This window comes from Manacus vitellinus, unplaced genomic scaffold (genome assembly GCF_001715985.3).
Source record: "Manacus vitellinus isolate BGI_N305 unplaced genomic scaffold, ASM171598v3 scaffold_11_pilon, whole genome shotgun sequence".
In the NCBI taxonomy this organism is placed as follows: domain Eukaryota; kingdom Metazoa; phylum Chordata; class Aves; order Passeriformes; family Pipridae; genus Manacus; species Manacus vitellinus.
The window spans coordinates 6,696,463-6,719,562 of NW_021938895.1; the positions used below are offsets into that span (position 1 = coordinate 6,696,463).

Consider the following 23,100-nt stretch of genomic DNA (forward strand, 5'->3'; position numbering starts at 1 on the left):
CCTCTTCACTGCTGTTAAACAGCTACACATGCTGCAGCCACACCTGCAGTTACAGTGCAGGCACATCTTGAGAGGTGGTTGTGGGTCAGGTTTGTACTTGATCTCTAAAAAATAAGGATGAAGAAGAAAGGCTTTCTGTGTGTACAGAAAACAAAATGCCAGGTAAGTTGTCCTTTTTGCTCATATTAAAGCATCTATTTACTCCCATATTGTAGAGTTAGCCTTTTCCATACAGGGGCAGGTAGGAGGAAAATGAGGAACTAACAGGTTTCCAAGATTCTCAGGTCAATGTAATGGTACAGACAGAAATCTGTATTAGTGAGGGAAAAAAAGCATTGTGTTGCATGTGGAAGCAGCAGGTTGCTTGGCTCTTTGAAACCAGTGTTGATACACCAGATGGTTGCTGTTGCACATTAGCAAGAAGATGTTCTGTGCTTACATTGCTCTGATGTATTTTTATTTGACTTTTCAGATTTGCACTTTACATTCAGATGTGAGGATTGGCAGTCACTTTATGAAATATTACAAGAAGCAGCTGTAATCAGGGCTGGAATAATTTTATTGATCTGCAAGTCCACATTTCAACAGCTGGAAGAAACAAGAAATATTATTATGCTGCTTTGGGTCATTTTCTGATAAGTTGTCTTCTGTAGCCACTTTAGAGAGGCTGTCCCACAGTTGGGTCAGCCAGTGCTGTCCCACAATTGGGTCACTCCAGGCAAGATAGTTCTGGTGGTCGCTGGAAGAGGTAGCTCCTGTGTCCAGTGGCACTGTTTGGAAAGCAACCAGCACAGCAGAGCCTTGAGGTGCTGTAGAAGGGACACAGAAGAAGTGAGGAGTGGTGCTGGAGCACACAGCTGACCAGCTCTGGATCTCCACGGGCAGATGAAACTATAGTGTAAACCCTAACTGTTTGGAGGATTTGGGCTGTTCAAAAGAATTTGGAATATTGGCAGTGACTTGTGCCTTGGTGTTTGATTCTAAAATTTTGGATCCATTTTCTTGCAGACTAGGGGCAGTCCTGTTGAAAACCTGTTGAAATAATACCTGGCTCCAAAAGTGCCTGCTGTGGCCCAACTCCAACATGCCCTGCTCTGCTGCTGGCATCTGCCACACCACCTGTGTTTGGCTTGGCAGGTAGCTCTCCTTTTTTCCTCTCTTACAGGCTCAAGCTTATACCTGGAGACTGCAAAATATGCCCATTCCCTAGTTCTTGTTCCAGATCTTTTATTTCTGAGGTCTTGAAGGACAGGCTATGCATCGCTTGTGTCACAAAGCATGGTAACATCTCTAGGTGAGTACACAGAGCCTGGTGTTCTTACCAAATTCAGTTTCCATGTGTCATCTTAGATCTGGAGCAACAATCCTTACTGGCCCAGCAAGTACATAGCCCTGGAGACTGGCTGAATGGTGACCTGGAAGGGCTGAGAATAATACACAGTGTATTTGTGTAGTTTTTAAGGAATAAATACGTGCTACATGTTGTGAACTCATGTATTAAAATATGAACTAAAGGTAACATCAATGCTCACAGTTCATGTCTGAGGCATTTCAGATGCCCAAGTCAGAGCTCATAAGACTCTGAAAAACATCAGGCTGGGGTGCATTGCAATGGTTTTTTTCTCCTGCACACCTACCCTTCCTCTCTGTGTTTGAGCTGCACTGTCCTCTGCAGGTGCTGCCAGGTGGTGTGTTGGTAGGAGAGCACGCTGCCACCAAACAGTGCACATACACCTGAGAAGAAGAAAAAGTGCCACTTGGTCCATATCAAATGCCACTTTGCAGAGCATTGTGTTGTCTTTTGATCTCCTTTTGCAGAAATTACTGCTGGTTAGACTTAGGCTTCTCTGAAAGCTTCCATGTAACACCTTCTAGCTGAACCTGCCTTGAATTTTAAATTTGGTGTCAAAGAAGCCCTCAGGCAGTTTGGTAACTGAGAGGCTGAGACAGGAGAAGTTAAAACCTCATGTGCTGCAGTGTATCAAAGCTAGACAGAAACTCAATCTGGTGCTATATGCAGCTGCACACATAGCCAGAATTGCATCATGTTCATTTCTAGCAAGTTGAGCTGCTTATGAAAGGCTGAGTCAAAAAATGATGCAGTTACTTAAGCTGCCCAAGCAGGAGTACTGCTGTGCCTGGCATCAATACATGTAGTCAGGATGTGCAGTCCACTCAGCTGGGTGCAATAGGAGCAAAGTACCCTCAGGTGACTGTCCTGGGGTTTTCTTTGCTCTAATTAGTTCTCTTAGAGGAGAACAGAATCTCAAAAATTAAGACCAAATCCACATGCCTCTGCTTCATTGGGCTGGCATCCAAGGAGATGGATGACTGTCTGGGACAGATGGGAGACAACAGAGATGAACTTCATGTGAATATTAGGGCGTATAAGTTGACTTTTCTGCTCTAGACATTTTGAGCTGAAATGCTATGAATCTAATCCTACGCAAAGACAGAAACACCATATAAAAATCATATTTACATAACAAATTCTTTTGTTTACTTCAGCCAGTCCAATCTTAAGTCAACTGTGTTGCAGAGGAGATCTGAGAACTAAATTAAAGCAGCAGTCAGGCTAGTTGAGTTTAATGCTGACTAGGTCTTAACTCTGTGAAGTGTTTAAATCAACTATTTTTTAAAGCATAGAATCATAGAATATCTCAGGTTAGAAGGGACCCATAGGGATCATCAAGTCCAACTTCCTGCCTCTTTCGGGACTACCTAAAACTAAACCATATGATTGACTGTGTTGTCCAGATGATCTCAGGATAGGGTCCAGGAGTGGGAGGTGAGCCTTTCACTTAGTCTTACCTGTTCCAGTTGCTTTGCCAGGGTTCTTACTGCCAGCCTTTTAAAGTGAGAAGGGTGTCTGACCCTGGGGCTAACAGGTACTGGGCAGAACTCTGCAGCATACTCACTGCCATTAATCTCACACCTATATGAGGGAAAAGATCAACAGATCTAGAAGAAATTAGGGCTTTGCTGATGGGTACATTGGTCATTTAGAACTACTTGCCCATCCACAGTAATGTTCCATCTTGGGGTGCTACTGAAGTCCAGAGATCTGGTTACCCAGCAGTTTTCCAGGTATAACTCAATGTTGGAGCTCTCATCTTTCAGCTCCACCTCAAGAAACAGAGGCTCCACAGATTGCTTGAGTATGGCCATGCTGGGCTCATAGAATTCCATGAAAGATTCATCTTGAGAAAATGTCATGGGATTTTGTTGTTTAATTTTATTTAAACTAAAATACTTTTGGAAATTTTCTGTTTTTTTTAGGAGGACACTTACCTTTGGACACTCTTGAAACTACATTCAGAGCTTGTCTTACTCTTCTGTGTGCTGCAGAAAAGGAAATGTTAGTGAGGTTCTTTAGTAGAAAGTAGGGCATGTTTTAACAAGGGAACTCATGGCTGAAAGAGTTGGAGAGGTTTAAAAGTGGAGGAAGAGAATTGCCCACCTGCAGTATTTGATCTTGGTCCCATCGTACCGGAGCCAAAGGGAGGTGATGTGACTGGATCACTAACGAAGGCCCCCAGCACTAGGGTCTCCTTTGCTTGATAGTAGCACAAGATTGTTAGTCTAGAATAGGAGAAAGGGTAATTTTTGTGTTCACATGTACTTTCCAGAAGCTGTGCCAAAGTGAGCAGTGCCAGTGAGCAGCAGATCCTACCTGTAATCTGGATCCCTTGTGATTGTCGGTATGCTCTGTCCTGGAAGAGTCTCTTTCTCATAAGAGATTTCATTTTCATAAATAATGTGATCACCTTCAAACTGTGCATATGGGAAGCTCATTAAAAATTGAATCTTCTCAGCATCTGGGGCAGGGGAACAAAAGAGAAAATGCAGGAGAGACAGAGTATTTCAGCAGGTGTATCTGCTCTGGCCATGGGCTTACCCTTGCAGAAGTGCCACAGGTAGTGACATGGAACTTGAAGAAGGCATGCGCTTCATTATACTCTCTAGGCTTGCAAGAGCTGTCCCTTAGTTTGGTTTTACTCATGTCAATGCCAGGAACTGTCTTCATTTGGGCAGATATCATTACAGTACCATCTGGGTGGCATACTGAGAGAGTCAAAGGGTTGGTTATGAACTCAAGGAAAGAATCACACATCTTTTTTTTGACTGATCAGTTGTATAACTTACTTATAAATTCTGAAGAATTAAAACTGCAGCTAATGGAGAACATCTGTAAGGTCTCCATAGTTCTCACTTTCCTTAGGGCAACATCAAACCTTGCTTTGATTTTCTGAAAGGACACTTCCTGTGAAGGAAGAGATAGAAGAGGTGTCTTGTTACAGTACATCATCCATGTGTACAAAGTTTTGCTCTCAGTTTGTGCCACTTGAATACTAACAAGTCACAGGAGTTAAGTCAGTGTCAAGGCTCAAGCCTGATGCAACATGGGGGCAGAATTTTCTTGTATGAATTTATCACTCACTGTCACAGAGATAATTTTGGCTGATTATTGTACAATAGTTCAGATGTTTATTACAGCATCAGTTTTTCCCTGCCATGTCTTAACATTTCTAGAAAATGTTCCTTTAAAAGAGCTTCTTTTATAAAACTTCTGTTGAAATATTGTTTCTGGCTCAGTGCAGATGGGACATTTTGCCTCATCTCAGTAAAAATACAGAGGAGTTTGTTTTTGAAGACTTGGTGCATATCTTTTAGAGACAAGTGAGCACTGCAGATTGCATCATACATGGCATTACCAGAAGGGTCCATGTCCCATGCCTCTTATCCTACTTGCACTGGCTTAGAGTCCTTCCCTCTGGAGGTTTTCCAATATGGGTGATGCCACAGCACTACAAACTGGGACTGGAGGACTCTGTGTAAGCAAACAGTTCTACATGCTTTAAAGAAGGCATTGCTAAACATGTACCTCGTAGATAACTCCCACAGCAAACAGAGGTATTTGCAAGATCAGGTGTGTAGAATTGATAGCTGCCAGATACCCATTGGTGAGTGCAATGTGCCGGTTCAGTAGCGTGTTACCAAGATACAGTTCCCAATACTGGTGCAAGCCAAAAGTAGGGAGGGTTAGATACAGGTTTTCTTCATCACAGGAGCCAACTGCTTCTGGTAGTTCTGCAGGAAGAAGGTGGGATGAAGAGTTAGCCATGAAGGAAGGTTTGAGCGATAATGTTTGACCCAGGAAGGGATTTCTATCAAGGGTAAAAAACCCAGCAGCTTGTTATGTGCATGCTAGCATTGTCTGCAGGGCCTTGGCTGTGTTGTGGGTGTAGCAGCTCACGTTTGGTGGGATGGGGAATCCTCATGCTTTAGCAGTGACCTTCCAGCTTGCTTCTGGGACTACTCCCTGTTTCAGTAAGGCAAGCTGAGCTATGTACATAAATACATTTTTTGATCATACTTCTTTGAGTTGAATCAAGAGTTATTTCAAAGATAAAATAAGTCAGTGAGGAGACTGTCACCTTTATGGCATCCAAAAATCTAATAAGACATCCTGACTGTTTCAGTAACCTGCTAAGTACAGCTCTTAGTGGATGATTTCTCCTTACAGAAATGCTCTCTTTAGAGATCACAGCGACTTATTTGAGTCAGTTAAGTTCTGCCCTGGATTTAGAGGCAAAATTGTATTTGAGGACAAACTGAAACTTGTAGCAATGTCTGAAGGCTTTGCCAGTAGATGTATGTTCAGGTTCTGAGGCATCTGGTTCACTGTTTGCAAGCCAACTTATTCTACACACTTGTTTTATTGCTCTGTGTCTCGAGGGCAGACTCTCTTGCCAGGATGCAGAAGAGCTGCCATCAGCAAAGCAGCAAGTTGGCTATTACCAACAATGAGCTTTCGAAGGGTGGGGTTTTCCCAAAGCTTCCATCCTCACTCTAATGCTGTTCTCACTGAATTCAATGAAAGCCTAATCCATGCTGTTGATGCAAACCAGTTAATATCAGGGCAAAGCTTACCAATATCAGCAATCACACACTCCACCTCTGCTGAATGATAATAGAGTGTCATCTCTGGCCCCACGCTAAGAGTGTAGTTAACCAGGAGGGTGTATTTTGTTTCATTTCTGTTAACATACTGAAAGAGAGAGAAGTGTAAGACTGCAGCAGCAATGGCTTCCAGCACAGACAGGCATGTATATCCTGAGCAACACTAAATTATTCCAACACCCTCCTCTCCCCTGCAAATATCTCAGTCTCCAAAAATATCGCTTCAACTGGACTAAAACTATTCAGGAATCTGGCCTAGATTCAACAGCTCTTTCAGCCAAACACAAATGTGGAGCATGTTGTGCCTGTTCAGAAAATGGAGGCACAAGTGAACACAGTGGTGGTTCCTCTGTAGCCCACTGGTGAAAGAGCTTGTAGAGGGAGATCTGGTTCCAAATCCTTATTCTTCTTTACTCAGAGTGCAGGCTGAACCCAGGAGAGTAAGTAATTGGTTAAATAGAAGGTGTGAGGAGATTCTATGAGAGATCCCTCTCAATATCCTCTTTTACTTCACTAAAAGTGCTCCCAAAGCAAAACCTGGTGTTCAACCTGAAAGAAATACTTCTGAATTTTTTGGCTTGCTTTGATCCTTAATGCAATTTAACTGCGGTTTGACTGCAGTCTTAAAACTATTTGCAAAAGTCCTGATCCTGTGCTTTCACAATGTAGTTCCTTGTAACAGAAAATAGCATCACAGCTCTGCGTGGTTTGGTTGGAATAGTGGTAGAGAACTTGCAGTTATGCATCCTCCCACTGAAATGAGAGGTTGAAATCCCTCTGTGAGTTCATACTTTTTGAAAAATATTTAGATTACAAACGGTCTGAAGCTTAACAAAATTAGATTTAGAATACCCTGAGCCTGCCTTTCCATGCTCACACATGGCATGGCTTGTGCCAGCGGTCAAATGGCTTTGCACAAACAGTGCAGAGGAGGTACTGGATGTTGGTAACTGGTGTTTGCAGCATTGCAATGAGTCATTTTTCCAAGACACTCCTGTTTCAAGGGACAGCGTCTAATTAATACAGATTTGACAAGGCTCTTCCTGTTGGGCGTGCACTGGGACGTCAGCCATGCTGACAGGCACTAAAGAAAGTGGTATTTCATCTCATCTAATCACACTTGATACTATGTGTCTCCCAGAGACTTATGGAGGGCAAACTGGAGATATACAAGCCTCTAATTTTAACTCAGATGAGCTCTGAGTCATTGACACCTTTATGGCTGAGGAACAGTTGTTGGTTAATAAAAGCTGGGCTGTGTCTGCAAAGGGACTGCCCCTCCTCCTCCACTCATCTGCTGAAGTGACCTGCTGTATCTTACCTCTTTTTGAACATATGGATCATCAAAAGACACTTCCAGGATAAACCCTTTTGTTCTATTAGAAAAGAGAGTTTCATAAACCTTGAAGTCGTGGTACTGTGCTTCCCTCGGGGTAAATGGCACATTTCCTATTGCGATTGCCACCAGAGAGACATCGGGAAGAAAGTATCCAAATGCAACATTAAAAAGCCGTTCCTCTGGCACAGTATCTGCAGGGAGAGAACATCAAATTACTGCTGATGTGGATCAAGTAACAAAGACGGTTGGGGTGGCTTCTCATTCAAATTCCAGGAAACTTAGCCAACAGCCATCTCTTTAATGGCTCTGATTAATGAGTGTTTGTATTCTAGTCAGATCTGAAATACCCTGAGTACATGAGAATTGCTTCAAGCTGCAGGAGATTAACAACAAATACATACAACTTTACAGAAAGTGGCTTCAGTGACTTTCTAGAGGTGCACTATGGCATGCAATGACTTTCCTATGAAGAAATCTAGAATCTAGTTCAGCCATGTAAAATACAGAAAAACTATCATAATGTATGCTAAGAGGCTCCTTTTTCTTTCCATATCCCTTATACAGGCAGCTTCAAAGATATTTAGTGCCTTAATGCATTGGAAAATACAATTTAAAAACCATGACTGCAGTACTGGATGGCACAATTATTTGAGTATGCTCCCCAGGTAACAAATGCAGGCAGTTTGGAGGAGAAAATGCCATCAGTGAACGCTGTCTTTCTTCCCAACGTGATAACTGCACATCACAACATCTTTATTCTAGGGTCCCAGTGCTCACTGGAAAAATCTGGATGTTAATGCAAAAGAAATGTTTTCATTTTTATCAGCAACTAATAAGTTAAAACTAAAGCTTTGTGGTTGACTTTGGCTAGCAAATGAGAAGTGGGAGTTGAGAACATTGTGGGGTGTGTAGGGGTGTGGCAGAGGTCAAGTGGAGCGATGTATAACACAGCAAAAAATTAGTAAAAGACAACAAGAGGAATGACTTACTGTTGATAACAGTTGGCATTTGTGGCATGAAAGCTGTAGTGATGGATTTGATGACTGTGTACTTTGTGGTTTGCCAACCTGCATCTGTCCACGTGTGCTCCAAAAACAAGTCAATACTGTAAATGACTCCATATACACCACCAGATATGGAACTCTAGGAAGTAAAATGTGTGATTAAGTCTTAGTTCTCAATAGCTCAATAAAGGGATGACTGTATATGGTTAAAAATCTTACACTAGCAAGAGAAAGTTATATACTAGTACCGTTTGGGATGGATTTTGCTAGGGGAGCTTGTTTGTTTTTTGGCTTGGCCCATTTATCTGGTCCATGTGTGGCTCAGATACTGCTGAGATTCTCAATAAGGAAGTGTCAGGTTTGCGGGGATGTCCTCATTAACATGTTAACACATTGGTTTGTTTTTTTTTACAATCCCTGGATTTCCAGTCATGTGTCCTGTTCTGTCTCAGTTCACTCTGAAAGTTTCTCAGTGCTTCCAGCAGTTCTTAGACCAAGCCTGTCTGGTGTTACCATACACACAGTGATGTAAGTATCCACTGATACACAAAAAAGGGAACTTCTGAAGGGGATAACTCAGAATCACACCAATGTCATCCACACAAAATGGAACTGATAAAGAGACTTGTAGGAATATTGCCAGCTCCTTTCTAGGTGTTCAAGGTCACATTGGATGGAGTTTTGAGCAGCCTGACCTAGTGAAAGATGTTTCTGCCCATGGCAGGGCAGTCTGGACGAGATTATCTTTAAAGGTGCCTCCCAATCCAAACCATTCTATCCTGTTTGACTGAACAATTTTTTGACATTGTCTCTGTATCTGTAAATTATAGATTGATGAGAAATAAACTATGTTCAAGGCAGGTAGTTGCACCCCAGCTACATGTGGAGAAACTGTCCCATGCTAACTCATGCTATCTTCATGGAAATTGGCTGGGAAATTACTCCTTGAGCCAGGTCAGATGTTTATGAGGACTAGTTTCACAATTTAACAACATGGACAATTGAATTCCAGTGTCCAGGAATCCTTTCACTCTTAGTTTATTAGTATGCCTTAGAGATTATTAACAAAAGACATTTGCTTCTATCATGATTTGTAATCACAAAGTCCTAATTTCTGAGTAAGTGCTTTCAAAATACGGAGAAGGAGCATCTAGGTTTTCAAATATTTATTGTATCTACAAGTTTTAAGCAGCAATCAATCAGTATTTGGAATGATTTAGAATGATCATGATTTAGAAATATCTTCCATGGTACAGGCCCTCAAACATGTTTGTGTGTTCGTACTAACCTTTAGCTTGCCACCTTCTGCTCCAATAGGGATAGTTATTCTGATGTGTGTCTCGTTGTGCTCCAGTAAGTAGTTCTTCTCCTCTGGATTTACTATGACTTGATCATCAACTCCCATTACAATGTTTTTAGACAGAAAGGTGGATTCTTGAACCACTAATGTGGGAATAACCCTTGGCATCGTCCATGTCAGCGTAGTATCAGTGAAGCTGATGCCATCTGTGGAGTTAGATAGATATAGTCCCAGAGAATGGGTCACTGGAGTTACCAGAGCCATCCCTGTGCAACAGCTGCCTTTCCCTGACTCCTTTTCACCAGGATATCTGTACAGCTTTCACTGATGCAACACCTTGTAGGATATTGGTCAACTGATGACTACTTTGTCACAGAGACCCTGGCACTCAAAGCAGGCTTGAATCACCAGTTTCAGGTGAATCATTAATTTTTTCAGAAGAGCCAGCAGTCATGCTGCCAGCTACCTGCTCTGTTGCCCTTCTGGTCCCAGGGCTTGCGGGCAAAAGGAATAAAAGGCACAGAGCAACCAGTTCAGACTTCCTTGAAATATTGGCTTCAGGGTCATGACAACTTAAAACCTACTGCTTCTCACCACTTGTTCACATTAATACTCTTCTGTGAGAGCCAGAAGGTACAGCCACCACTTCTCTTCAAAAAGGTAGAATAGTTCTGCCTCTCCAGAGAAAAGGACTAGGTGAGTCCCAAGGATGCAGAGCTGCATGCCCTGCATGAAGTGGTACAAAAGAGGAGAGCCGAGGCTGTGGGATTAGTCCAGGGGAAGCTCCCTGGCCCTTCTATTACCACTTTTACTTGTCTCCAGTTCCCTGCATCTAATGTGAAGATTTGAGAAACTGGAGAGAAGGCACGACCCTGCACTGGGAACACAAGCAATGTACTGTCGCAGCAGGGAACATGTTTGTCCGGGACTAAAGCCACAGACTCTTAGCTCATGTTGCTCTGAGGGCAGCTTGTAATCCCCTTTTCTAAGAGTAGGTCAAAGTGAAATGGGAAGACTGTGTTTTCTACTAGCTCCTTAGCTGGTTGTTTTTAGTGAAGAAGGAAGAAATTCTTACCAACAGGACAGGAGACAGTCGTGTCAATCAGCAAAAGCAGCCACCGCTGCCTGTACATGGAAGTGGAAGTGACCATGTTCATATTCACACCACTGACCTGGTGGGATGCAGGCAGAAAAAGAGAGCTGATGCTCTAGAGAGGCAGTGGAAAGGGCAGAGCTTTGTGTGTGACTGAGACCAACAACTCACCACACTGATGTCAGACTCGTTGCTGTGGTAGGGCGCGCGCAGGTACACTCGGGACAGCGTGTTATTGAAGCTGTATCCCAGTTTCACTGCATCGCTTACTGTTACTCTCTTTCTCCCTGATGGAGAAACAAACATCAGTTGCCATTGCTGGTATGCAACATTTTGAGTCTGCAAGAGAGAGATGAGTTGCATCAAATCTAAGTCTACCAAAGTCTCTTAAAAAAATATAATATTGTAGCACCTATTTTCCTGTTAGAAGCTTGAGTAACTGGAATGATACTGGACATTACTAGTTCATCCCAGGCAAGAAATTCCTTTGATATATATAAAGATAAGGAATTCTAGAGCTCTTTAAGGCACCTTTAAAGATAGTCTTATAGCAGCACTGGAAGAAACTTGGACTGGTGGCCTTGAACAAATCCACTGTGGACAAAAGGATCTGTGCTGTTAAGAAAATTATTGTCTTCATGTCTGTTGATTGCTGGAGTACTCCAGAGGCCAAATGACAGACTACCCTTTATAGTATGTAGCCATACTGTGCCAAAGATAAGAAGAGAGTAATGCCTGTACTGTCCTAGAACAGAGTCCCCTGAAATAATAGCTGTATGGGAATATAGTCAAAAGGAAAATGGGCATAAGGAGCAAGTAAGAGATGAGATAAAAAGGACAAGCATATATATTTCACAGAATCACAGAATGGTTAATGTTGGAAGGAACCACTGAAGGTCATCTAGTTTAACCTCCCTACTTGAGCAGGGTCCCCTAAAGCACATTACTCAGGATTGTGTCCAGGAGGCTTTTGAATATCTCCAGAGAAGGAGGCTCACAACCTCTCTGGGCAATCTGTTCCAGTGCATGGTCACCCACACAGTAAAGAAGTTCTTCCTCATACTCAGGTGGAACTTCCAGTGGATCAGTTTCTGCCCATTGCCTCTTGTTCTATTGATTGGCATCACTGAGAAGAGCCTGGCTCCATCCTCTTCAGATACTTACAGATATTGATAAGATCCTCTTAGTCTTCTCTAGGCTAAGCAGGCCCAGCTCCCTCAGCCTTTCCTCATAAGAGAGATGCTCCAGTCATAATTTCCCCATAATTCTTTCCATTCTCAAATAATTTTCGTCTCAGGGACTCCTGAGCTATCTGTAGCTTCTTTGTATTTTGTACATCTTATTGGATTTCTCTTCAGTCAACTTTTCCAGATTCTCTTTGGGATCAAATAAATTTTTAACAGCCACAACATCTTTTAGCCATGAGTTTGACAGATTCACTACCCATTGTGTGAAGAACCACCTACCTTTTTTTTGTCTTGAATGCAGTTTCCACTAATGGAACAAGCACATGGCTCTGTTCTCCCACCTAAATGTCTTTTTGCAGTCTAGAGGTCTAAAAATACTTGAGAGGTTTTTCAATACTTGATGGCAACTTTGTCATCTCCCTGGGTTTTTTTGAGAGAGATGGAGCTGTGCCCCAAGAATGACTCATAAGACTAGAGAGAAGAGGCAGGCTAGGAACTGTTAGGAAAGGCTCCCCTTCATACCTCTGGCAGTGCTGACATCCACGCTACGGTGTAGTCATTTGAAACTGCAGGGACATCAGTCTTCACTGACACCTGGGGACACAGAGGATATTCTTTGGGAGCAAACAGATCTTCAACATTATTACAGGCATGGGGAATAGAGAGAGAGAGCATTCAGAATTCTTCTCCAAACTATGTCTGGATTTAGCAATTTGCATTCTTCGAAGGTAATTAAAGTGTTTCCATAGAGGTTTTTGATGGCAGTAGTTTCTGTGGCCTTACAATCAAAGTTAAAAGCATGGCCTTTATGGTGGTACATGTATAGCAGAAGAAATACTTTGTGTATGACCAGATAACCCAAAAGTCCTGCTTCATATCTGGTAAGCTGTAAACTAGATTCCAATCTGGAGTCTTTCAGGGACATCTGGGTCTCTTCACCAGAGGTATAAAGAAACAGGTTATTGGCTTTAACAGGATTGGTTCCCCTTCCCATGCAGGCTGAACATCTGAAAATGCCGGATCCCCGGTACCTAAGGTAGATGCTATGGTGTAAATCTTGCCAGCATGTGCTTCCGAGTGAGGTGAGGTAAGAGGACAGGGTCAGAGGACACTGGGTTGGAAGTCAGTGTTTGCCTCAGACATCTGTACCACGGTTTAAGTGTGTTGCAACACCCAGACGTGACTGCAAGCCTCATGTTCTAACAGGAGAAATATGCTTTCTTTGTCCTGCCTATAGTAGTTGTGTACAAAAAGCAGTGAAATTTGGTTTGTTCACAGCCTTATTTCTACACTGGTGCATAGGTGGTGGCAGCAGGCTGGACAGCCCAATCATACCACCCAGTGGGAAGCAGGTCCTATCTCACAGTGATGTTCTGTGAGTTGTGTGATGCAGCAGAGGTGAAGCTCTGCAGCCTCTAGGTTTTATTATTTCAGACATAAGGATGACATTCTCACAGATGCTGAAGCACTTTATAACATAAAGGTACTCTCATGAGCTAAAGAGCTTGCCCTGCCAGGCTGTTGATTTGTTTGCAGAGGCTTGACTTACATCATCTGTAGAGTTAGCTGAATTTCACTTCATCCAAAATACCTATGGCATGTAAATGTGTTACTAATAAGCATCTACAGTTACACACTCTGCTAAATATCAGCAGGTTGCTATTATGCCTGGTACATAGCGTACAATCAACCTCTGACAGGAATTTGTGGAGGTTGTTGTGCCTGGCAGGGAGCTTGTATGTAGCCTCGACTTCAGTGGGAAAATTTTTACCTCCATGTAGTTTTCTTCACACACAATTTCTCTTGAAGCCCAGGAAGGGTAGGAGCAGTACATAGGGTGGGTGTAGGTCACAGCTGCCCTCATGCTTGAAAATGAGGAGACCTTGATGTTCACAGTCAGAGTAAACAGATCATCTGCCTGGGAAGAAAAACTGGCAATTCAGTAGATACTGTGTAAGGTCCCAGGATTGACTGCATGGGACCATCTAGTCCTGTTTCTGAGGGTGTTTTATAATGATGAGAACAGGTTTAGAGCTGTAGTGCCAGTTCCTCCAACATACCACCCTATCTGAAGTGGTTTGTTTGTGGGGGCTTTCTGAGCTGGAGACATTGCTTCGGCACTCACAGCCTTTGTCTCAGATCACATCTCAGCACTATTCTTGACACACTATAACGTGCAGCTGGTCAAGAGAAGATCTCACCTACCTCACCATATGGTTCACATTTCTCCCATTTGTGACCCATGTGCCTCCTCATGGAGAAAAAGTACTGGACCTTTTGTTTTGATGTAGGTTGTTCAGATCTGTCTTAAAAATGCTGTTTAGAGTCTATCTTGACTCGCTCCGGTAAGAACTCCCTTTGATTCTTCAACTCTCCAGGAGCCACACACAAAGCCATGGACCATGCTTCTATCTGACATAGATGTGTATTTTTCTACAGAAAAAGGCAAAAACTTTCCAGAGAAATTTCCAGCCTGGAAATCCAGGTCATTGCACAGCACACTGCACACCCCCTGTCCTTGTTAGCATAACCTCTGCCCATAAAGTTTTACCATATTTTTTCTGTGGGGCTTCCAGGACCAACCAGACTAAACATGGACAAGCAATGAAGTTTCTACTCTGATATATTCTCTTTCTGGGTATGTTTCATCCCGGTGAATATTTAGAAATTAGAAGTCCAGGCTACACTTTTACATGTATTTTTGGAAGGGGTGAATCACTTTCCTGAGATGCCTGCCTCTCTCCATTGACTATTGTGGAAGCCTAAACAACTAGTTTAGGCTAGACATTATCTTTTAGATGGCTAAAGTTACATGAGACAAATCTAGATCTAATAGGCGTGTGTGATCTACGTTCCTAGGCATGTGTTAATAGGCACATTACCACACAAATTAAGCCAGGAAAAAATCTGCCAGAATCACACTCAAGCAGATGCCTACTTCTTTCCAGAGAGGCTTTCAAGAAACTCTCTGGCAAATCAGCAGCTACAAAGATATGCTTGAGAACTGGCAGCTAGTCAGCAGCATTATGCTAAGTGTCATTCCATGGACAGAGGAAATCCCATGTCAGTCACACTGAACAACCCTCGAAGCGGAGAGCCATTGCCTATTCATTTCTACACACTACCAACACTGGTTCCTTGAATTCACTGTTCTCAAAATGTGCCATTAGAATACCATATAGTTTCTCAGTCTTGTCTGTCTTGTCTTTTTGGAGAGGATGTGCAATCTGAGCTGTTTTCAAGCCTGTGGCTGGGTCTTACCTCGTTGGCCACATGACAGCCAAGCACTGACGCGCGGAAGACGGGGTTGCCCCACACATCTTCTGACAGCACGTAGCCACAGCGAGATGCTAGTTTCTCATCCAACAGAATGGGGCCAGCATAAGGATCTACAGAAAAAGGGAATTATATGTGGGATGTAAAGCTCAGGGCAAGTCACGGGGCAGAGTGGTGCTAAGGGCCTCTCATGCAGCTCTTCTCTGGGTGCTCTCCAGTGATGTGTGCTGTTAAAGACCTGGTGAAACTGTGCTGGCATTTGTAAGAATGTGTGACACAGTCTGGTGTGACTCAACCTCACCCATGTAATGTGCACTTTAGTGCCTGTTTCTTTGCATCCAGAAGCTTTTGCCACTGCCACCTTGAAGTGCTATTATGGAGAACTTCTCCGAGATATCACCTACATTTTTCCCTCCCTAACTCCCTATAAAAAAGTGATGGACTATTAAGCCCATCCATTTTTAAAAATCATCAAGCTGTGATAATCTGCTGTCAAAGGATGCAGTCATGGACCTGTTTCGGATGGGCATTTTTACATATTGATCATATTTGCTGCTCATCTGCATGTGCTGTGAAACCTATGGGGGGAGCCAAGTAACAGACACAATGAGGGCTGGCTGCACTCAGCTCTTGATGTTGGTGGAGTTAATAACATCATATTTTGTTAATTATCTGCCCTCTGATTAAGGAACTATTTTAGCCTTGGGATAGACACAAGAATCTGTACAAACAGATAGGGTTTAACTAGCTGCCACTGCAATTTCTAGATTTGTCTGTCATCTTTATATGTAGAACAGGACTATAACTGCTGTTTGAGTACATGTATGCTTGCAGCCCGGATAGACTAAGGAGATAAGTGGAAATAACTTTGGAATAAGAAGGAATAGCTTTTATGAGACCAACTGATAGAGCTGGAAGAAACAAACAACATTTTATGCCTGAAGGCTGGTCTGTTGTTTCCAGCAGTATCAGTTGCTCTCATAAATGCTATCACTTCTCCCCACACACTTTCCATACTTGATTTTTTCAGTTCTGCCTCCAAATCAAGTGAAACAAAAACAAAACCCAGAAAAAAATGGACTAATCTCAACAGAAATTAATCTGGTTTGGGGTGAAATCACATACTTTTTACAATCTGATGTGAACATTTTCTGGTTTTCATTTTGGTTCGGTAGATTTTTGTTTTCCCCAGCAAAACGGAAACCTTTTGTTCAAACTGAATTAGGGTATTTAACTGCAATTGTGATGTTAAATGAAAAGGAAATTAAAAAAAAAAAGTCCTTAAATTGCTGCAGCACTCAGCACTCATTGAGAGTGTGTTTTCTGGGTATTACCTGTCCTACAGTGCTGTTTTCATTTGTGCTGTCCAGGACATATCCGATCTGCAATGTCCGCTTTGTTTTTCTTGCTAGTCACGTGTAAGAGCTCAGCAGAGGAAAGTATGAAAGCCAAATGCCAGTCCTTCCTCTTCAGACCATCCTTTCTCCTTTCCCCAGCAGGTTAGTTGTAAGGGGCAAAGGGGGCTGTGGCTGTAGATACAAGCTTTAGTGCTCTGTAGGGATACTGGCCAAATTGAGATGTGAGAGGCCAGGTCTAGATGACAAGGATGTGCTGCAGGTTCTTTGGGGTCAGTTACCAATTATCAATAGATGGCAGCAGCATCCAGATCACAGACTTCTTTGATCACTTGGGTGATTCCCCAGCCGTCATGGTATTTGGGGTAGACACTTGTGACTCACCATAGATTTCCAGCTGGAAGAACTTTCCCTGGAGAAAGAGTTTATTCAGTTTCATCCAAAAAATTCTGGAGCGGCAACTGCTCTCTACAAAACCTGGTGGGAGCACATATAGAGTGGATGAGTCATTGGGACTGAAGGGCAGAGAAGAGGCACATCCTGTTACAAGCAAAATAACCAAGTTCTCATCCTTGCCTCTTCCCACTATCCTCTTATCATATTTCACCAACCTGGGGGAACCATCTGCCTCCCTTGTCCCAGCCAGAACAGCAAGAAAAGCAGCCAGATTCTGCAGTATAAGCACATGAATTAATAATGGGGTGAACAGAGAAAAAAAAAAAGAAAGGAAAATTAAGGAGGTGGCGACCAAAGTCTTGTTACCTGCATAGTGAGTGACCCACAGCCTCCATCTGTCCTTGGAGACCTCTGCATGGGCATCAAAGTCCTTCTCCACGTGAAAGAAAGTAAGTGGACACAGCTGTGGAGACAGAACTTGGTCAGACCCGGGAGGAGAGGTACAGCTTACCTTTACAGACTGTGCTGTGTTCTCCAAACCCTGTGTGTAGACCAGGAGGGGCCAGTGGCTTCTGTCGTGGAGGGACACCTGGGCTGAATCCTGCAGTGCCCTTCAATGTTATCTGAGCTCACTCCTGGCAGTGGGAAGCAGCCTCCCTCTCACTGGGAGGGCACAGCACCCTTCTGCTGTGCAAATACCTTCACAGGTATTTGCAAGGTCAGAGGCTGCTGCTGAACCTAACTGTAATGAGACCAGCAGAGGGTACTCAATGCTTTCCATCAACCCCTGGGAAGTATTCTCATTCCTTACAAGCCAGTTGGGTAGCTTTGGCTTCAGGTCTTAAGAGCACAGAAACATTTCCCTGGAGGTGTTTTAATTGGGTCTACACAGGAAATACATTTTTGTTTCTGTGAAATGTCCCAATGACCCAGCCATGCCAGAGATAACAGCAGTTCTTTGGCAGCTGCATGTTTGGCTTTTGTGGATCCAGTTAGGTCGCCCTTTGATTTGTTTGATTATCAGAGAGTGTTTTGGTGAAAACATCTTGTTTTTAGAAGTGCTCTGATATCATTGTCAGACCATGTGCAGGTCTGTCTGTAAATGACCAAATATATTGCCTGAGAAGAGAATGTCTTAGCTCCTGATGAGAGTTGTGGCTCTGGGACTGCAAGTGACCCAGGAAGCAGGAAGGCTGAGAGGCTTGGTGAGCTGAAAATACAGCTTGTGTGGCATTGATGAACCATAGTGGGTACAGGACATCTAGGCTGACATTTGAGCAATTAAAACACAGGGCTCAATTTTCTTTTCATTTCCATTTTGGGGCATTGCCCAACGATTCTTACCTCACTTTGATTCACAGGCATGAGCAGAGCTGTGCTGTAGAATTGAGATTATTTTCACAGCACCCTTCACACCACTTCAGAATAAATAAAAGCCAATGGGCACATCCACTCCCAGGACACAGTGCAATTGGTCTGATTTCTTCCTCTGTCCCTCTGTCTCAGAGGACAGAGGCTTTAACAATCTCCTAATTAATGTCCTTTGGCCACAAGAACCTTTCTCATTCAGTGGGAACTGAAGTTCAACTTCTGCAACAACTTCTCATGGGCCCACGCAGGACTCGCTGCATGATCCTGGCCTGCGTTACCTCTGTGTCCCCGGGCTCAGAGTGACTCTTCATTGAATCCAGCTGGGGCTGGAATTCGGCTGGAAATGGCGGTACTCAGATACCACAGTGATGAGTGTGGTGTAACACTGAGATTTTAAATTTTGAGTGAAAACTTTAGTATATTTGGATAACAAACAGTTCCAATTTTGATAAGCCACTTCCAAGAGCCATGTAGCATCTCCCCAAGATACTGAGATTCAAGGTCTGAGGGAACCATGTTTGAGAGAGCATGACTGCAATTTATTAATTAACAGTCAACTGCCAGGGCAGGTACACAACTGAAATTAGCTGCCACGAGCAGTGAGATGAATTTCTCCATCTTTGAACAATGCAGACCATCACGGTTACTCTGTTTCTGGCATTAATCTTGTTTCTAAATGTGGCAGAAATGACTTTGGATGTGACATAGAAATTGTGGTCAGTGTGCAATAGCCAGCTCTTGGCCTCACTATCAACCAAGCAAAGCAAAGCAAGTCCAGGTCAAACGCTTTTGGCTTCCAAGGATCGCTTAAGTGCTGTGGAAAGCATTGTTAGCATTGGGCGCCTGGAAGCATCAGCTGCTTGTGGTCCCTAAAGTTCCTCTGGTACTGATTATAAAGGTAGGGAGGATCAGCTTGTGCGTTCCAGGTTATTATATTTGTCTCCTCGGTTTCCCCCGCTGTTTTGGCTGCACAAGAGCACCCATCTTAATGTTCTCCTAGGGTAATAAACAGCTGCTGCGTTTCGACCTTGAAGTGATGGCATTCTGTGGTGGAGAAGATGATTCATGGCTTGGGTTCTTTCAAGCTGAAAGGTACCGTATGAATGTAATGTTTTGGTTTCTCTTTATTTCCTGCATGGGTCTGGAACTGAGGGTTGTATTATATAATGTGATTGGAAGTTTACAACTGGCCACTTGGAGCAGCACACATATAGCACTTCTCCCAGTGAGGCTTGGTTTCAGAGGTGGAAAAAGGCTCCAGCCCTTTGAGTCATGGTGTTTGTATGTCTGTTGTTCTGTGGCACTGAAATCCCCAGATTACTACAGAGATAGATTTTTTGGTTTCTCTATCCCAAGTCTTTTAATTATGATTTTATATTATAAAGTTATATATATAATATTTTTATATATGTGTATATTATATTTATATATATATTTAGATAATATTATAACTTTAATTATAACTTTATTTTTAATTACAATTTTCCAACTGGTTAAAAAGCAAGGATGTATTTTTTGTTAATTTGGGGTTTTTTGGTTGTTTTTTCCACTGGGGCATGTGTTGATCTGAATTAAGCTTCAGAGTTTGATACTTAGTCTGAGTATGGGATAGAGTAAAATGGCACCAATTATTGGACAAAAAAATAAGTAGTGAACAATGAGAGAGCGAATGGGTCAAAGCCTTGTTTTACTGTATCATAAACAGATTCATAGAATCATAAAATCACAGAATAGTTTGGGTCGGAAGGGACCTTAAAGATCATCTGGTTCCAACCCCCATGGCATGGGCAGGGATGCCATTCACTAGATCACTAGATCAGGTTGCTCAGGGCCCTATCCAACCTGACCTTAAATGCTTCCAGGGATGGGGTGTTCACAACTTCTCTGAGCAACAGTCTTTGCTCATATAGAGCTGTGAGAAGCCAATATAAGGTATCCCTGTCCTCCTTGACCTCTTGCAGCTGCAGGACTGGCAGATTTGAAATAGAGATAGAAATATTGGTATGTCATTGTTTCTAAACCTAGAAATAGCTGCCCAAGAAGATGAGCTAAGATGTGACTGTCAACTAGAGAGATCCTCTAGGAAATCTTCAAGAAGGAGATGCTAGAAGAGGTTCTTCTCTCTAGGAAAAGATATACCTTGGAGTAAAATGAGAATTAGATAACCAGGTTGTGTGTTCAGAAGTCGAGAAATGAGAACAATATTAAAATTTATCTCAGAGAAACATTTTCTCAGGGTGTCTGAGACACAGAGAGGTGCAAGTGGCCTCCACTTGCAGAGTAGCACTGCTGTTCTGGGACGAGCTTGGTCACCTTGACATGGGTGTGTGCCTGAGCTCTGCTCCCACCCATGTATGCCATGAGCTTGTAAGTGCATTCAAAAGGCTTTGAGATCCCCAGAGAAAAATAGCATATAAGGACAGTTCTGGTTTAACTTCATGACACAAAATAACCTCACTGATGCCACTGCTCTGTGTTTGTATGCATGTCATGTTTCAGAGGGTTGAGGCTGTACTGTTCTGTGCAGATGGTGCAGGGGAAAATATACCTGTATATAACAATTGCAGAAAAATCAGCTCAAAGAGCCAATTTCTTCCTATCCCCATGAGCTGGTAGTTGGCTTCTGCTCTGAACTGTGAGAGTTTATATTCCTCATTTGTTTTTATTAAGATATCATGATTATAATAATAATTATTATTATCTGTATAACGTGTGTTTAGAAAGTGTCCACGTGTTACTGCCATTTTTATCTTTAACATGCACCACACTCAAATGCACATGAATTCCAAAAAGCAACACTTGCATGCCACTAAATCGTTAATGTGGTGGAAAAAGAACAAATAAGCAGACCTGTACACTGATGAGCTTTTAATTCTTTTTTTAACATGCAATTGGTGTTAATTTCTCTGTGCCTGTAATGTTTGTGTTCACTATAACTGAACAATAGAACTTTGTTTTTGTTCTTTGTGTAAATTAAAAACATCTGTTCTCTTTATGCGAAAACTTGTTTTTTAAAAGAAGCTGGTCTGATCTAACTAAATACCAATGCTGTGTCCACAATGAGTTACTATTAATATTTGGGAAAGGCAACCATCCAAAGCAAGTGTAATGTCAAATCACTGGCGGGAGTGCATATTTATTGCTCGAAGTGACAGATAAAAATGCAGAGGTTACAAAAACAAAATTCTTGCGGATGACTAATGATGCATATATATGCCCCCAATGCCCCATCACCACATTTACAATTGGCAGGGTGTTCTCCGCTGCCTCTTGCTCCCCCAGGATTAATCAACAAGAGACTGGTAGCTTGGCACCCTCCCTGGAGGAGCGATGCTGCTCCCACCTTCCCTCCGGCAGACCCTGCATGGAGTGACCTTTGGGGTGTGCTGGAATCTGATCCATCTATTTAATTTGTCAGAATTTTCCCCCACCTTGTTCTGGTATTTCACTGCATGGGTTTATTTTCTGCTGAAGGCACATGACTTTTTTTCTGTGCAGGTGGAGGAGGAGGAGCATCCACTGCATGTTTCTGTAGTGCCTGTGAGTGATGCCAGCACGATGGTGGTCTTCAGAGTTGTCTTTTAAGTTGTGGTATGAAGGAGTTGGCAGCCCAAGATGGGACTGTCATCTTTCTCATGAGGAGCAGTCCTGCATTAAGCAGCACTCTTGCTGAAGTAGTTATTTAGGAGGTTATTTCAGATACACTATTTCTCATGATCTGCAGTAGCAGAACTGGGATCATGAGAGGCCCATGATCTCCCTGCCCAGGTGGCTATGGAGCCTTGTCACTAATGTACTTGAGCATCTCAGAGACGATGAAATAGCCCTCACAGGCAGATGTCCTCAGGAGAAAATACATATAATTAACATTTCTCGATGAAGGGCCTGATTCAGGAAAACTTCTCTATTGAGTGCAGCAGTTAAGCCTTTGTTTAAATCTCATTTATTTCAGTAAGATTTAAACATAAGTAATCCCTTCCCAGACCCTAGGCATGTCAAGCTCAGACCTGCTTCTCCCAGTGCCGCTACCTCTGGTGTCCTGTTCCAAGGGTGCTGAGCCTTTCCCTGGCATGAACCAAGAAAAAAACCTTGGTTGTGTTAAAGAATTAGGTATTTTGTTGATGTGCTTATTGCAGTCAGTGCCACAACCTATTATCAGCATAATTTCCCCGCTCCCTCTTAAGATGCCCCACTCTTGTATGTCTTTCCCCTCTCCTGTTCTCCTCTAGAAGAGTTCTGTGCTGCTTCCTTTCCTGTGCCCTTTTCCTTGACTACCCCTAATATCCATGTTATTCATCTCCATCTCTTTTTGAAGCATCTCTGCTCTCTCTCTGCTATGTACTGTGGCATCCCCCATCCTGCTCCCAACAGGTACCCACAGCAGTGGTGGCCTCCCACAGAGGCCAGCGCTCATCAGCTGGTCAGACACCAATGTCCTCCTCCAAGATCCAGCTGAACACAGAACTTGCTGAGTCACATTTTCACTATAAAAACACTCCTGTGCTTCCCTAGAGTCGCACAGTTATAGGCACAGCTTGGCCAGAGAGGAGCAGACAGCTCTCACCCTGAAGCGCATCCAGGAATGCTGGCAAGAAGTCTCTCTTGTTTCCTATCTCGGGTTACTGCAACGTGGGTTAGGACTACAAAAGCTTGAAATCCCTGGCAAGCTTACACTGTACATCTGTCTAAGATGAGGGCCAGCGTGGACAATCATGGGCTCCGGCCCATGACCAGTATGAAGCACTTTGTTCCTTGCTGAGCAGCTGTCATTAACAGTGATCTGTGAGGTTTCTTCCCGATTTCAGTCAATTGCTT

General features: G+C 43.0%; 2 protein-coding genes across 3 annotated transcripts; both read right to left on the reverse strand.

The window, feature by feature from the left end:
* Positions 1 to 434: 434 nt before the first annotated feature.
* Positions 435 to 3,487, reverse strand: LOC108644350 (zona pellucida sperm-binding protein 2-like). 2 transcript variants are annotated; one of them, XM_029965821.1, is made up of 7 exons: positions 3,461 to 3,487; positions 3,292 to 3,342; positions 3,017 to 3,200; positions 2,812 to 2,935; positions 1,638 to 1,734; positions 1,323 to 1,424; positions 436 to 809 (listed from the first exon to the last, which is right to left on the reverse strand). In XM_029965821.1, the coding sequence occupies exons 1-6, from the start codon at positions 3,483 to 3,485 to the stop codon at positions 1,342 to 1,344; spliced, it is 564 nt and encodes a 187-aa protein (XP_029821681.1). In that variant the 5' UTR covers positions 3,486 to 3,487; the 3' UTR covers positions 436 to 809; positions 1,323 to 1,341. The 2 variants fall into 2 exon arrangements, with proteins under 2 accessions (XP_017944462.1, XP_029821681.1); XM_018088973.2 differs by lacking the exon at positions 3,461 to 3,487 and having other exon boundaries at positions 435 to 809; positions 3,292 to 3,441.
* A 35-nt stretch (positions 3,488 to 3,522) lies between these two features.
* On the reverse strand, positions 3,523 to 17,796 carry LOC108644332. The gene is made up of 17 exons (XM_029965774.1): positions 17,726 to 17,796; positions 17,281 to 17,377; positions 17,130 to 17,188; positions 16,903 to 16,995; positions 15,149 to 15,276; positions 13,659 to 13,805; positions 12,410 to 12,481; positions 10,872 to 11,039; positions 10,683 to 10,779; positions 9,596 to 9,813; positions 8,293 to 8,446; positions 7,286 to 7,494; positions 5,935 to 6,052; positions 4,886 to 5,091; positions 4,147 to 4,264; positions 3,899 to 4,065; positions 3,523 to 3,582 (listed from the first exon to the last, which is right to left on the reverse strand). Exons 2-17 carry the CDS (start codon positions 17,307 to 17,309, stop codon positions 3,523 to 3,525), a joined length of 2,043 nt encoding a protein of 680 aa, XP_029821634.1. The 5' UTR covers positions 17,310 to 17,377; positions 17,726 to 17,796.
* Between the last annotated feature and the right edge of the window lie 5,304 nt (positions 17,797 to 23,100).